The 15,361-nt window shown below is 48.0% G+C and overlaps 2 protein-coding genes across 3 annotated transcripts in view; one reads left to right on the top strand and one right to left on the bottom strand.

The window, feature by feature from the left end:
* Window positions 1–10,145, top strand: part of Setd2 (SET domain containing 2, histone lysine methyltransferase) — a 106,603-nt gene extending 96,458 nt beyond the window's left edge. For both annotated transcript variants that reach the window (XM_003477037.5, XM_063261066.1), the window contains 3 exons: window positions 7,445–7,525; window positions 8,908–9,009; window positions 9,323–10,145. In XM_003477037.5, the coding sequence (XP_003477085.1) occupies window positions 7,445–7,525; window positions 8,908–9,009; window positions 9,323–9,484 (345 nt within the window). In that variant the 3' untranslated portion in view covers window positions 9,485–10,145. The remainder of the gene's footprint in view (window positions 1–7,444; window positions 7,526–8,907; window positions 9,010–9,322) is intronic.
* Window positions 10,146–12,331: 2,186 nt separating this feature from the next.
* LOC100723205 (death domain-containing membrane protein NRADD-like) lies at window positions 12,332–15,260 on the bottom strand. The gene is made up of 4 exons (XM_003476900.5): window positions 14,009–15,260; window positions 13,267–13,456; window positions 13,023–13,165; window positions 12,332–12,945 (listed from the first exon to the last, which is right to left on the bottom strand). The coding sequence occupies exons 1-4, from the start codon at window positions 14,049–14,051 to the stop codon at window positions 12,626–12,628; spliced, it is 696 nt and encodes a 231-aa protein (XP_003476948.2). The 5' UTR covers window positions 14,052–15,260; the 3' UTR covers window positions 12,332–12,625.
* Between the last annotated feature and the right edge of the window lie 101 nt (window positions 15,261–15,361).

Below are 15,361 nucleotides of genomic sequence, written 5' to 3'. Positions count from 1 at the left end.
GCTTTTTTCATGTTTTCTTTTATATCTTTGAAATTGTCTCCTAATTTCAACCTCTTTTGTTCTTATAAGCCTTTTTCTACTGACTTCTCTTGTGCTTGTTGGGTTATTTTTCTGATTCATGTGTTTAGTAATTTACAGATGAACAGTGGGTATTGTGTGTGTTATATTGTGAAGTCTTGGGTCTTACTTTCCTTTTGGAAACTTGGCTTGTGCATCAGCTTGATTCTTCCAAGGGTAGTTCTTAATCATGGTTCTTTTGAGTCTTTCCTTTAGGGTGATACCCAGGTTATAACTTTTCTGGGATTTCCACTAGATAAATGCTCCAAGTGTTAATATGGGATTCTCTTCACTTCAGATGACTAGAATTTGACAATAACTTTTTCTCATCTGAGAGACCCTCTGTTTATCTTCCTGCCTTCTCTCTATTCTTGTTTTCCTCCCTCTTATCTTTTTCCTCCTTTTTCTCCTTTCCTTTTTTAAAAATTTAAAAAAATTTTTATTTTGTTTGTATTCATTACCAAGAATTAAACCCAAGTCCTCGCACTGAACTGCATCCCAATCTGCCTCTGGTCCTTTAAATTTTGAAAAAGGATCTTGCTCAGTTGCCCAAGCTGGCCTCAAACTTGTAATCCTCCTTCCTCAGCCTCCTAAATGCCTGGGATTACAGGTGTGTAGCACTGTGCCTGAAACATTTCTATCAGCCCAGTGAGATCAATCATACCATTTACAGTTAATCCCTAGCTCTAGCCCGAACACTAGTATATTTTCTTAATAAATTTTACTTTTGTGGATATTTATTTTATGTAAATGAAATCATACAATATTTTTGTCACTGGCTTTTATTTAGCATAATGTTTTCAAGGTTCATCCTTGGTATAGCAGTATATGTCCAGATTTCATTCCATTTTATGGCTGAATAATACTGTTATAGAAATGTGTATCATAGTTTGTTTAGCCATTTGCAGTTGATGCAATTTGAGTTGTTTCCAGTTTTTGGCTGTTATTAATAATGCTGCATGAATATTTATGTTCAAGTCTGTGGACATGTGTTTTCCTTCCTTTTGAGTAAACACCTAGAAATGAAATTGCTGGATTATGGGATAAACTTTTGTTTAGCTCTTTTAAGAAAATTTCAGCTTCCCAAAATAACTATATCATTATACATTTCTAAAAGTAATATATGAAGATTTTGTAGGAATTTTTTAATACAGATAGATGCCTTAAGGATAATACTCCTTCAGTGTCATGAGCCTCCTGCAGAAAATTATCTGGATGTGTTCTGTATTTTAGTTTCTTAGGCTTTTCTCTGACTTATTGTCTTTATCTTTTCTTATAGTTCTTGTTGCATATATGTAGATTTTTTGTTTTGTTTTGCAATCCTAGGGATTGAACCCAGGGAGTTGCATATAAAAGGCAAGCATTTTACCCGTAAAGCTTTGTTTTCTGCTTTTCTTGTATTCCCAATGAAAAATTCAAATTATAGTCTTTTCTTTGGTCCAGGCATAGTAGATGAAAAACAAATGAACATTGCTCTTCGGGAAGAGCTCTTGAGGAAAGCTGAGGCAAGAGGATTGCAAATTTGAGCCCAGCTTGGGACAGTTTAGCAATTTACAGAGACCCTATCTCAAAATAAAAAATGGGCTTGATGTGAGGTCCTTGATTCAGTCCCCAGTACTACAAAAAGAAAAGGAAGAGAAAGGGGGTACTGCAGTAGTAGGGTCTTTGCCTAACATGTGGGAGTCTCCAGGTTCTATCCCTAGTGTCCTGTTAATGTGGTTAATACATGGTAAGGATTTGGCAGCTGGTGAATGCTTTTAGTGTGGGAGAATCAGTTGTTTGTCCTTCTGAAACAGGCCCATTTGAAAAAGGGAACTCAGAGAGATCAGATTGAAAAGTGAAAACTATGACAGTTGGGGCAAACAGAAGAGAGATTTAAGGGGTCCAGCAGAGACATTTGGGGAGGCAGTGTTCATTACTTAGCAAATCAAGTGAATAAGGAAAAGGCCCACTGCCTTTGAGCTTGAGTAGGTGAGATCCCATTGCTCAGTCCAGGGAAGAAGGAAAGAGCAGGAAGAGATGTGAAATAAGTTTAATGTGGAGTTTGAGGATCCTGCAGTATTCAGAATAGCAACATTGGTAGGCGGTCAAATCTAGTTTGAGTCATCAATCAATTGCTGCGTGCTGGAAAGTTAAAGTATGTGGAGCGCCCAAGGGAAAGTGTGTAATGGGCAGAGAGTTCTTTGAGGCCTGCTGTGTGGTAGTAAAAGGCTTTTGATGATGAGACTAAGCATCGATGAGAGCCTGCCTTCTCTGTTTTCCTCCAGTGTTGTTCTCTGCTCTTGGTCATCTTGTACTCTCTTCCATCATCCATCTTGTGGTGAGTGTAACTCAGATCTTCCCTTTTGAGAACTTCAGACCTAAACCGTTGCTGACTGCTTTCACAGTGGAGAGCAGTTTATTTTGCTGCTACCTCTTAGCTTAAAATTAACATAGAGTCTCAAGGTATAATAGATGTCCTGTATTGTGTTAAAATAGAAATTGTAGAGAATTTTGTTGGGTTAAGTAAGCTGCAGAGGATGGGGTCAGGGCCATGAAATACTCCAGTTGATGATTCCATTTTTTGCAGAGTGATGTCATTTCACTTACCATTGATGGAGAAGGGATTTTCAAAACCTGTAATGCAAATCTTAAGTTGCTCTGTTAGCACAGCCTGGTCATCAGGTTGGGGACCAGAGAGAAATCCCCAGGATTGCATTACACTTGTAGATACTTGTGCAGAATAGGAAGCCCCTTGATTACTAGTAATGCATTAAAGAACTTTAGTTCAGGATATTTCTCTTGATTTTTTTTTTTTTTCTAATACTTGGAACAGAACTCAGAGCCCTCTTACATCTAGTCCATTTTTTAAAAATTTCATTTTGAAGCAGAGTTGCTAAGTTGCCCAGACTGGATCTCAGCCTCTTGAGTAACTAGGATTATAGACGTGTGCCATTGTGCCAAGACTAGACTAGTTTAGGGCAGTGATGAGAGACCTTTTAGAGACTGAGACTTATTTATTGCAGAATGCCATCACTACAGTTAAACCTAAATGCTGAAATTTAGTTTAGAAAAAACAATTGAAGCCACTTGGCTAGCCTGACAGGGTGCTGTGTGTCTGCAGAGACACATGCATCATAGGTTCACCACCACTGTTCCACAGTTTGTTTTTATACTGCTTCCCTCTCAGTGAAGCACACAGAGCCTTTATACAGTGGAATAGGCCGTAGGAGTCTTTTTGTTCTGTCATCCCACTCTCACTACTTGTCCCCTTTTTTCTAAATGTATCTAAGGAAATAGCTACTTAGGTGTTTCTGCTACTGAAAGTGGTAGCAGCTCCAAAACATAATACCTTGGGATGTTCTTTTAGTTTTTTCAGGGATCTTCTTTCTTAAGCTTTTAAGTAACGTTCCATACTGTAGAATTGAGGTCGAATTGTGTTTTTAGGTTTTCCGACTCCACTTTATCTTCTGCATCTGGATTAGGTCCCCTTCCCTTTTTTTTTTTTTTTTTAAAAAGAGAGGGTCTCAGGGGCTGGGGATTTAGCTCAGCGGCATATGCGCCTGCCTTGCAAGCAGGTAGTCGTGAGTTCGATCCCCGATACTGATAAAAAAAAAGAGGGTCTCACCATGTAATCCAGGCTGGCCTTGAACTGTGTAGCCCAGTGTCATTTCACAGCAAACCTCTTGCCTTGGCCTCCCAAGTGTGCACCACCATTTTAAGTGTGCACCGCTACGCCTGGCTTCAGTTCCTCACTGAGTATCTTTGACACTTTATGGTCCAAAATATATTTAATTAGATTCACAGTCTAAAAAACTAAAAGAACATTAATGGAGGGCTGGGGATTTAGCTCATTGGTGTAAGTGCTTGCCTGGCAAGTGTGAGGTCATGATCCCCAGTACCAAAAAAAAAGCGGGGGGCTGGGGATTTAGCTCAGCTGCATAAGCGCCTGCCTTGCAAGTGTGTGGTCGCGAGTTCCATCCCTGGTACCGGTTAAAAAAAAAAATTTAATGGAGTATATTCTGCTGTCTTTTTGGTGGCTCATTTCTGTAACTCAGGCCACACCACTTAATTCCAGTGTGCATGGGCTTTGTGTCATATTGTGTCTGTATAATAAGGGATGGATTTGCATTTGTTCTATTATAGTGTATATGTGAGTTCCAGAGCCACCAAGTAAGCTAGGGGCCACTGCCCACTAAGCCAGGACTTGGGTTTCACCCTGGTTGATGTGAAGGTACTGAGGCCTCCTTTGTTGTATCCACACTAGGTTCCTTTGGAAATCTAAATGTGCCACAGAGAGACAAAGGCTACAGCAGGTCAGCTTCTAAAAGCAACAGGATTTGGATTTCTGCCAGGCCCTTCTGTCTGTTTATTTCATTGTGTGCTCTCATCTGGCTGCTATTCACATCAAAATGTTCCGCGGAGTGATACCCCATAGAGAAAACCAGCCCCATATGAGCAATATACAGAAAAGGCAAACATTGCTGAGGATGTGGAAACACATTGCTTTTTTATATAGTAGAGCTCCCATTTTATTCTGGTGGTTTTTTCAGGCTTCAGTGAAGCCTTTGTTCGACAGGTATATACATATGCCCTGCCCTATGAAGTAGGCTGTTATGTGTTTGCAATTAGCTGTCCAGTCTAATATCTTTTTGATGGAGTTTTTAATTGTTGCTAGATGTGGTGGTGCATGCCTGTAATCCCAGCAGCCTCTATTCGCAACACTTGGAAGGCTGAGACAAGAGGATAAGTTCAAGGCCAGCCTACATAGTGAAAAATCAGCATTTTTTTCATTGTTAGTAGACTTTTGGGAAAGTTAATGACAGTTGGTTTTTCTGTTATACGGTTAGAAATGCTAAAATTGTAAATGGGGCTTTTTGAGACTGACAGTGGGAGCAGCCCCAAGCGTCAGTGTCAATAACAAGTGCAGTCCTCAGCTGTGACTCAGCCTCTCAAGTCTGGCTTCTTTGCTTGGTGTTGGGCTAGAAATGTTAGTTTCTGATATTACTTCCCATCACATTTGTAAACCAAGGAAAGCAGGGTACTCCCAAGAATACTTCATTTTGGTTCATGATTTCTGTGCAGTCCTTCATTTGAGCATTTCCTTTCTCAGTTTCAGTTGGTCAGTGCTCACAAAGACTGAGTGAGTTCCTTGACCAGTAATGGCGATCCTTTTACAGCTTTCACTGGTAACAAACAGGTGAGTGCAGCGTGCGTGCCATAGGTTCGCCCCTGCTGTCCTAGATGGAACTTAATGGACTGTGCTATATACCCCTGTTTTTAAAGCTTTACCAGCTATACCAGGGTCAAGTATGAAAGCTTTTGAATATGCATTGGATTTACTTAGCTTTCTGAGCACATGCTTATAAAAGGGAGCAGAGCCTTCATATATACACAGTACTCCACTGAGCCTGGACTCTTCCCTGAGACCAGATTCTTGAGATGATTGTCATACTTAGTCACTTTTATACCCCTTTCCACTGCTCACATCTCAGATCTACAAGACAGCAACTGGGGGAGCTTAAGTGGAGTTTCCTTGGCTTATTCAAATAACTCTTGAACTTTTGCTATCAAAGGTCTTATTGTGGAATGTACCCATTACTCTACAGCTAGAAAAACTCAGAACACAATGCTTCAAAGTAGTTGCTTATCAGCATTTGGAGGTTGAGGCAGGAAGATTGTGAGTTCAGGGCTAGCATAGTGAGTTTCAGAACAGCCTGAACTATACAGTGAGACCCTGTCTCAAACAAAAACAGGGCCAGGGGTATGACTCAGGGGCACTGCACCTGCCTTGGCAAGCATGAGGTCACGGTTTGATTCCCAGTACCAAAAATGAAAACAATACAAAATAATTGTGTAAACAAAACTATTGGTTTTGTTTTGTTTTCAGACACAGAAGCTGAATCTCTATGCCCTCTCTACCCTGCTCCCAAAACCTCTCATCCCCATTCTTCCACAACCTCAGAAATAAAGTAGAAAAATGGAAAATATGTCAGTCTCTCACAGCAAATTGAAGAAAACTGATTTGTACCATTCCAAAGCCAGTGGAGTGCTATGCTGGGAGTCAGTCAAGAGCAGAGAGAAATGAATAGCTTCTTCAGCACCAGAGCCCTCATGCTGTTGTGGAAAATAAAGGAAATAGAACTAGGGAATTTGTAGAAGGGGCTCAAAAACGTCTGTCCTAAGCCTCTAGCAAAAGTATGAAATACCTCTAGCATCTGCTGTAGCTTCTAACTCCCTCTGCAGTAACTCGTATTTAAAAGGGTTTGCTCATAATTCTTATCTTCCATGGAAAAACATGTTTATTGAGAAGGAACCTGAAAGCTAGTTGTAGGGAAAGGTTGTGGGGCAGTGACTTAAATGTCAGGGCCACTAGCTCATCACCTGTTTGTAGTGCCTGGTTAGAGAGAGCTTAGCTTGTCAGCCTCTCCCCTAGCATTGCTGAAAGGGAGTGGTACTAGGTTTGGACCAAGCATCTTGTGAGTCTTAGCAGCCACTTTTGTCTGTTCACTGACTTAATAACATGACTCCCCACTGCCATTGCTGCCACTTCCATACCCACCCCTTAGTCTTTCCATTCCTGAGCTAGAGGTGCTGACCTCCCAAGGAGCCTGGCCTCTGAGCTGAGACTGTCTTCTAAGAGCATAGCCAGCTCTACCTTTTGGAGGAAATGTGATGAATAACACAGACCTGCAGAGCAGAATGTTTGCCTTTGTTCTGGAACTTTAGAATGTCAGAGATGGGAGAGGTTGAGTTCCTTGAGTCCAGGCCTCCTTTACCAATGTGAGAAGCTAAAGCTCAGAACATGCAACATGTTCTGCTGCAGAGAGAGTAACTTTGAAATAGCTGGAAATGTATACCTGTATGAAGGGTACAGCTGTGACTCAGAGGACCTTATTTCAGTGGGAGATACTAGGGCGAGGTGACAGGATTTGAAACAGAATAGCCAAGTTGACTGAAGGCCATGCCCCTGACTCAGGGCTTCTAAAGTGGATCCCAATTCAGATAACACTGCTGGAGAAGGAAAGGGGCATTCTGGCTGAATGTGGTGGAATTACATGCCTGTAATTCCAGCACTCAGGAAGCTGAAGTAGGAAGATCACTGTGAGTTCGAGGCCAGCCTGAACTGTAACAAAACCCTGTCTCAAAAGCAGAACAAACCAAACAAACAAAAAAATGGAGCCAGGTGTGGTGGCCCGCTCTTGTAATCCCAGCACTTGAAAGGCTGAGGCAAGAAGATTGTTTCGAGTTCAAGACCAGCCTTGGTTACAAAGGGAGCTCAAGGCCAGCCTGAACTGCATAGAGAGACCCTGTCTAAAAAAAGAAGGGGGTTGGTGAGGGGCATTTTGGGAATAGTAGGGCATTGCTAAACTGATTCCTCATGTTAGCACTATTTTTCCACTTCTAGACATCAAAAAAGCCCAAGACAGCAGAAGCAGACACCTCTAGTGAGCTGGCTAAGAAAAGCAAAGAAGTATTCAGGAAAGAGGTAAGGTTTGGTAGAGCCCTGCCCTTCCTTGTTTTAAATCTGCAAATTTTCCTTGCCCCAAGATGGGCACGAACATAAAGCTTATCTTGTATGTCTTGCATAAGTGCTGCTTTTCCCATTGAGGAACCCTCAGCCACTTCTTACCGACTTGACAGGATCTCCTCTCAGACCACATTGCCCTGTGTTACTGTCAGCCGTCACAGCCTCTAAGGCAAAGGAGAGCTGGATGTAGGATAGGCTGTCTTCGCTTTAGGTGCTTCCTTCCCTCTTTGATCTGACGGTGCAGTGGTATGTGACAGCACGTTGGGATGGGCCTTTACAACTGTGTAAGCATTCTTGAATGTCCCATTTGTGGCTGCCTACTCAAAGGATTGAGAAAGGGCAGCCTTCCAGCCTTTTTTAGGGTGGGAGATGAAGGGTGGTCCTGGGAATCAAACAATCAGGAGTGTTCTGCCATTGAACTACACCCTCAGCTCTCCTAATGTTTTGAGGCAGGGACTCAAAGTCGTCCACAGGGGACTGGAACTTGCGATCTCCTTCTGCCCTTGGCTTTGCTCAGCACTAGTATCACAGGTATATCCCACTGTGCCCATCTCAGTCTTGTTCTTTCAATGTCGGAAAGTTCAGTGGCAAAGTAGCTTTCACTGGCCTCTTTGTTCCCTTTGTCCCATGTGATTATTTTCTTTTTGGTACAAAGAATCAAACTTAGGACTTTGTGCTTGCCGGGCAGGTGATGTGCCACTGAGCTATTTCCCCGCCCCTTCCCTGTGATCTCACATACTTCATAAGTACAGTACTTCCGGATGTCCATACTCTCTTTGGAGAGCCACTGGGTAGGATAAACCTTCCAGAGATGGCCCAGGGGAGAACCCTGGCAGCAATGGGAAGAAAAAGGTCTTGCCATTGGTTGTCTTAGTCTGGCTGTCATACCATTTTTCATCAGCTGCACGTGGCTGTGATATGGACCAGATAAAGGGTAACCATTCCAGACTCTCAGTGGCCTTTGAGGACAGTATACCAGGGGCTGTTGGACTTCCAAAGGCTCCTTGTAGCTTTGGAGTACCTCTCCTGCCTCTGAGGGCCATGGAACCTAGCTCTTGTCTCCTGTGCCAAGGGACACTGAGGTGGCTAAAAGCGGAGGCCATGGTGAGTCTTGTGGCAGGGTTCCTCGGTCCATCTAAGAGAACACCATCCCTCTTTGGGCAGAGCCGGTCTTCTCCTCTTGGCCTTACTGGCCTGCTAGCACTCCACTGTTGGGGCCAGCTGTCCTGAGGGAAGAAGAGGGGTGTGCTGGCCAGCCATGCTTGCTGCCCTTCTCAGTGCTCCCTTAGCACAGCCCTTGGCTGCTCTGTACCACAGTGTGCCCTTTCCTCTGCCTGCAGATGTCTCAGTTCATCGTCCAGTGCCTGAACCCTTATCGGAAACCTGACTGCAAAGTAGGCAGAATCACCACAACTGAGGATTTCAAACACCTGGCTCGAAAGGTACTCCACTGCCTGTGATCTTTTGGTGTTGTGACAACCCTGTGTTCCTTATAGGATGGCCCCTTCGTCATAGGAAATGTTTTACTGCCCAGATACCAGGGCTGGGGGTAGGGGGTACCTCCTTGAGGGCAATAGTTCTTTAAGAAAGCTTAAGCACTGAGTCTGTGGTGGTCCCAGCCACAAGCCACTCCAATCCGTCCCATCATCCAACTCCCAGTCTCAGGGTAAGCCCGGAAGCACTGGGCTGGGGGGTTCTCCCCTCACATCATTTCCACTCTGATGGAAGCTGTGGTCTCTTCCTTGCCCTGGACAGCTGACTCACGGCGTCATGAACAAGGAGCTGAAGTACTGTAAGAACCCCGAGGATCTGGAGTGCAATGAGAATGTGAAACACAAAACCAAGGAGTACATAAAGAAGTACATGCAGAAGTTTGGGGCTGTGTACAAACCCAAAGAGGACACGGAGTTAGAGTGACCAGTGGGGCCAGGGTGGGGGATGGGCTATCAGAAGGCCAGACTCTGGGAGAAGAAATTCCAGTGGGCCTCTGTCCCACCCCCACCCCCTGCTGGGGCTGTGCTACTGATGCGTCTTCACCAAGGGAACGCAAACCTGCAGATGTCAACTGAAAGCCACAGAATGAGCTCCATCTGCCATTGACCCCTAGTTTTGCAACTGTCAGGGTGCGGTTAGTAGAGGCTATCAGGGGCAATGGCCAGGGAAGGCCGTGGCCAGCTTGACCCAACCCCACCTTTAAACTTGGGTCTCCTCCTTGGCGGTGCTGTCAGCGCACAGACCCATGCGCGTCCCCACCCGAGACCCTTTTCCCTACGATCTGTATTATATTTTAATGTATATGTGAATATATTGAAAATAATTTGTTTTTTCCTGGTTTTTGTTTGTTTGTTGTTTTGCTTTTAGCCTCTATGTGCTAGGATCACAGAAAGACTTTGTAAGGACGGTTTAAGTTCTCCTGCAAGGTTTAATTCGTTATCATGTAAATATTCCAAAGCAGGCTGCCTTGTGGTTTTGGCCAGCCCTGTGCTCTGTTGATAAGATTGATTTACTGCTTAAAATCACTTTACTTTATCCAATTTTTACTGAACTTTTTATGTAAAAAATAAAATGAATTAAAGAACTTGGCATGTATGTTCTGTTTAAATTAATCGAGCATGTTGTGTGTAGTAATGTGACTGGAAAGAGACAGCAGCTGCTATGTGAAGTTCATGGTTGACCCTCGCTATTGGGTTTTATTAGGAGCCTTGTTCCCCACAGTCCTGCAGCAGGTGAAGCTGACAGCCGTCCAGAGGCTGACATCTTGGGCCTGGGGTTTTGTTGCTGCAGTTGGACTGGGTCAGCTTGCCCAGGCATTCCAGAGCACAAGTATGACCCAAGGCCTCACCAGAGGAGCTGCTTTGGTTAGTGGGTCTGTCAGGAAAGGCAAATTGGACTACTGATACCTCCCCCAGAGGACCTCTTCCCTCTAGAGGTGCGATTTTCCCCCGATCACTGGACATTCATTCCACGTTTGGGTGCCGACTGCCCACTGTGCCTGTGGACACCAGGACAGTGTGTGGCTGGCAGAGAGGACCTCAGGGCCTGCACACAGATGGTGACAGTGGACATCATACGGCGGTTGGCCCCTCTCTGCCTGTTATTGTCTGGGCAGTGAGAGGGGCCCACCTCTCCTCACCAAGGTGACTCTACTCAGTGGCTGCAACATCTTGAGCCGAAATAAAGCACGGACTGCCAGACACCATGCTGATCATTTGAGGGCTCAAACTGAGGTTGCATCATCCTTATCCACCCCGAGGCACAGGAATTGGCCTTGTCCTTGAGGAAACAGGCTCAGGAGGGATAAATAACTCGTTTACAATTCTAGTATTACAGTAACTCTCAAACATGGACAGAAATCCTTGTTTTATGGTAGTAATACGTGCTGCTTAACAATATGGTATTTCTTTGGTGTTTGTGGGAGATTGGCTCCAGGACTCCACTGGACACCAAAATCTGGGTACACAGGTTCCTTAAATGACACAGTATCTGCCTATAATCTCACATGATCTCCCCTGGACATTATGTCCTCTCTAGACTATTCATAGTGCCTAACACACAGTAAATACTATGTCACATTGGTTAAATCCGGGGATGTGGAACTCACGGACACAGGAGGGCTGTGTTTCCCACTGCTGGGAGCACAGAATCCACCCTCTGGACGTTTCCTGGTGGTGCCTGCCACTGCGCCTAAGCATTCCTCTTCTGGGTGGGTTTGCAGCTGCAGCTCATGGGTGCGGCCACATGCACTGCAGCTCACAACTAAATCAGACCCAGGGTTTTGACCCAAGGCTCCAGGTTGTAGGTTTTCCAAGGTACTTAAATGGTGGTCCCCAGGGCACTGTCACTCTTCAACTAGGACACGTGTGAGGGAATTCTCAGTTTTTTGATACCTCTGTTGAGTCTTCTCAGTCTTTCTCCTGTGTCCCTTCAAGCTTAAAGCCCCCACCTTTGGGACAGAGTGCGCCAGCACACACCACTCCTTATGGAGCTTTGTCCTCACTGCTGACCCACCCCTCGGCAGCCGGTGCTGACTCCCTGCTCAAGCAGAAGTGTGGCTCCCTAGCAGGCGGGCTTGCACCTCCTCTTGGTCCTGCAGGGTTACGGCCTAAGGGCCATCTAAGGGAAGGTGGGCTCTAAACTGCCTGCCCTTGTGTGAGGGACGGATAGTGTTAAGCACCCCTTGTAAGTGACCACACCTGGGACTCAGGTGATGGTAGCTGCTCAGAGCTCCTAGGTGAGGGCAGCACCACCCATCTCAGCTCCACCCCCGGGGGCACAGTAACAACCTACCTGCTCCTGTGCCCTGCCCTGCCCTGCCCTGCCCGAGCGGCTCCGGAGCCTACACTCTCCTGAACACAGTTGTGTTCTCCCAGAGACAGTCCTTTCTTTTCCTGGTCCAGAGGTGACCTGCAAGCCTCAGTCACTAGCTCCCCACCCAGCTACACCACAGAGCTAGAGAACAGTCTCAAATAGCCCCCAGTCTATGATCATGTCCCGAAGAGCCACTCAATGTGATCCAGCCAGGGAAGGGCAGGGGCCAGATGGGAACTGTGACCTGTGCCTCCAAGCCACTCTAGGAGTGGGTCTTCCACACAGGTTCTCACCAAGCTGCCCAGGCTGGCCTCTTACATGTAAGCCTCCTTCCTCAGCCTCCAAGTTGCTGGAGCTGCAGGTGCACACTATGGTGTCTGGCACCCCAGCCCTTTTCTGGACCTCTGCGTCATAACTCACACAAGCCCAGGAAGCCAGATAGAGCCACCACAAAAATCCAAAGACACCTTTAATATACGATACAAAAGTAGAAAAAGAGTTGCACCTAGATAAGGGGAGGCAGGCGGTGTGGGATTGGGAGGGCAGGACCCCCGCCTCACGGCCTGCTCCCCCCATTTCCACTATCCTGGTCACTTTCTAGGAGGGAAGCACAAGAGACTTGAGTTGCTGCTGGGTCCCGTGCCCCTCCCTCCAACTATGCAACCCATAGCCTGCAATGCTAGAAACCCCGAAGGGGAAGCTGTGTGGGGAAGCAGGGGTGGTGGGGAGCACAGAGCAGGCTGCGAGATGTCACACCACAGAGTAGCCCTCCCCGGGGGTTCCCAGAACATGAATCACATCTTCCCGGCCCATGGCAGCCAGGGCATCCTGTAATACACTGAGGGTAGCCCTGTTGCCCTCTTGGGTGGCCCAGTCCCTCAGCAGGTTATAGGCTGGAACCTGGCCCAGGGCCATGGTCTCTACAGCATTAGCCTGGTACCCAAGGCGAGCTGCTAAGCCCCGCCAGCCCTTGTCAGGTTCGACTGACACCTCTAGGAGCCGCTCCACCTCCTCCTGCTGCTGTCTCAGGAGGTGAAGGTAAAGTCTGCAGCCGAGGTCAGTGTGTGGTCCTGGGGTAGACATGAAGGGTGTGAGGGGTGGGGGACCCAAGGGGACCCTCAGAGCTAGTGTGAGGAGAGGGGCTCACCCTGGCTGGAGACACAGGACTCTAGACCACTAGGCAAGTCCATGAAGACGCTGCTGTCGCCAAGCCTCTGGTCCCTGCTGAGGGCCCCCAGCTCTGCAGTCCTGGCTTTGGCCAGCTGCTGTCTTTGCTGATGTGAGCGCCAGCTGTGGGGAGCAGGGGTATTGCCAGTCTGCTCCCACCATCACCAAGGCAAGGAGCTTTCCAGGGATCTAGACACAGAGGGGGGCTGTGCCAGGATACCTACCATTTGAAGGCCACGTAGCCAAGGAGACCAAGGACCACAGTGGCCAGGAGGGCACAATAGACCGGAATGATGCTGCCCGAGGCTCCTGGAGGCTCAGGAGGGAATGAGAAGGAGGTATTGGGGGCCAGAGCTCCCCCGGCTCTTGTCCATACTCCTTCCCTGTCTCTGTCTTGCCCCTTCAGGGCATTATCTGTGGAGGAAAGGACAGACGGGTCAGGAATAAGGCACAAGGCAGGTCTCTGACAGCCTCACCCGGACCATGCTGCCTAAGCAACCATGATTGTCCATGCAGACCGCACAGTCAGAATCCTCTCATGTGGCATCAGATGCTGACTGGCCCCTCTCGGACCCTAGCCACAGCCTTGCCTTTGCCACTCTGACACCCAGCCCTTCCCTGATGCAACCTGCTCACTCGAGCTTCCAGACCTTTCTTGCTACTCTACCTTCTCTGCCAAGCCAGGGCCCATCTCTTACTCTGGAAACCTTCCCTGATCTTTCTGGCTCCAGTTATACTGCCTCCCTGTCTGCAGCGTGAGTGTTAGTGATTCACACTGGAGTACTCCACACACAGAAGGTCTCGCAGGTTATTGCAAGACAAAGGCGAACTGGAAGGGAAGTAAATGCTGTGGCTCTCTCCTGGTTCTCTACTAATCCAGTGTGCACTGAGGCCTAAGGCAACGTAAACGAGCAGTGTGTATACGATCCAGCCAAGGGGTAGCTCCATCTGGGGTGCAAGGCTCACCTACGGAGGCCACGCCTCTGCTGTGGCTGGAGTTGTAAAGCATGGCCAGATGGCAGGCAGGGCGTCCTAGGGCTGTTTCTCTGAGTAGGCTTTGGGGTGCGGAGGACAGCACCCAGCCAGGGAGCCAAGAGGCTGCTCCTTAAAGTGGGGAAGGGGGACGCAGGGGTGCGTTGCTCCCCAGGCCTGATGTCAGAAGTCCCGAAATGTCCCTCTCACTCATTCCATCCAATGGACTCCAGGGTGGCACCTGTTTTCTTCTGTGTGAGCTGGGGTGGAGGTGACAGGGCTGGTGGCCCTAGATGGCCAAAGCTGGACGTCAGGATGCAGTCCAGGACGGAAAGAACAGGTTGGAAACCACCCTGTCTCAAAAGATGTTGGCAAACACCTGGTATGAGCGCTGGATGGAAAGAGAGGTTAAGGAGAATCGCAAGCGGTGAGAGGCTCACCCCAGATGCTTCGGCCTAGGCCTCTGAACCCAAATGCCAAGGTCCCAAGGCAGCAGTGACTATGCAGGCTCTAGCCCTTCCTCCAGGTCAATGGCTGGGTGAGCCTAGGGCTTGGGTCGGTTCTTTCTTATCAGGGAATTCAAAGACCTGAAACCTGGAGAACAGGACCCCGCAAGTCCCTAAGAACTGAATGGCTTGGTACCTACTGCTTCTCGAGGTCTAGGGAAGAAAGAGCACATCTAGGGCAGCGCCGTGGCCAAGGAGGTCTGGGATGAGGGCTGCTGTGGCCCTTTCCACCGTGAAGTATGCACGTTTGTCACTTACCACATGGAGGCCCTTCTGGGGATCCTAGATGGTGCGTGGGCCTGTGGAAGCTCGGCGGCAGGCAGGTCTGGCATCCACACCACCCACTAGGAGCTGCCGGATAGGAACGTCTCCCCACCTACCCACTCATCTCCAAACCCATAAAACACGCACCAACAACGAAACGGCCGCGCACCCTCACGCTACCCTGACTTCTCACGCGGACCCTTATCAGACGCAGGCACCGGCAGGAACGGCGGGGCTCAACGCGGGCAGTCCTGGCTCTCTCTCCCCAACACCACCAGGCACTTTCTGCAACCCATCGCTCCTGACCTGCCGCGCACCCCTCTGAAGGTGCCAGGATCCACCGGGCGGGCGGGCTGCCCTGGGAAGCAGGAGGCCGGCGGGAATCCCGAAGAGGTCAGATCTCGGTGCCCCCGAACTACATAAAGGAGCGGCGGCTACCCGGGTAGGCCGTGGGGTCGACGGAAATTGGGGCAGGACAATGCAGGGGCGGGGCCGAGGCAGAGAGAGGCCTCGCCACCGCCCCGCCGAGCGCAAGAAGGCAATCCCAGCTGGAGGAAGCCACCACGAGATGGTGGTG

This window comes from Cavia porcellus, unplaced genomic scaffold (assembly GCF_034190915.1).
Source record: "Cavia porcellus strain 051 isolate PalLab524CR breed Dunkin Hartley unplaced genomic scaffold, mCavPor4.1 scaffold_14, whole genome shotgun sequence".
Taxonomy (NCBI): domain Eukaryota; kingdom Metazoa; phylum Chordata; class Mammalia; order Rodentia; family Caviidae; genus Cavia; species Cavia porcellus.
Note: the sequence above shows the minus strand (reverse complement) of the source record. Positions and strands in the feature narration are given on the sequence as shown.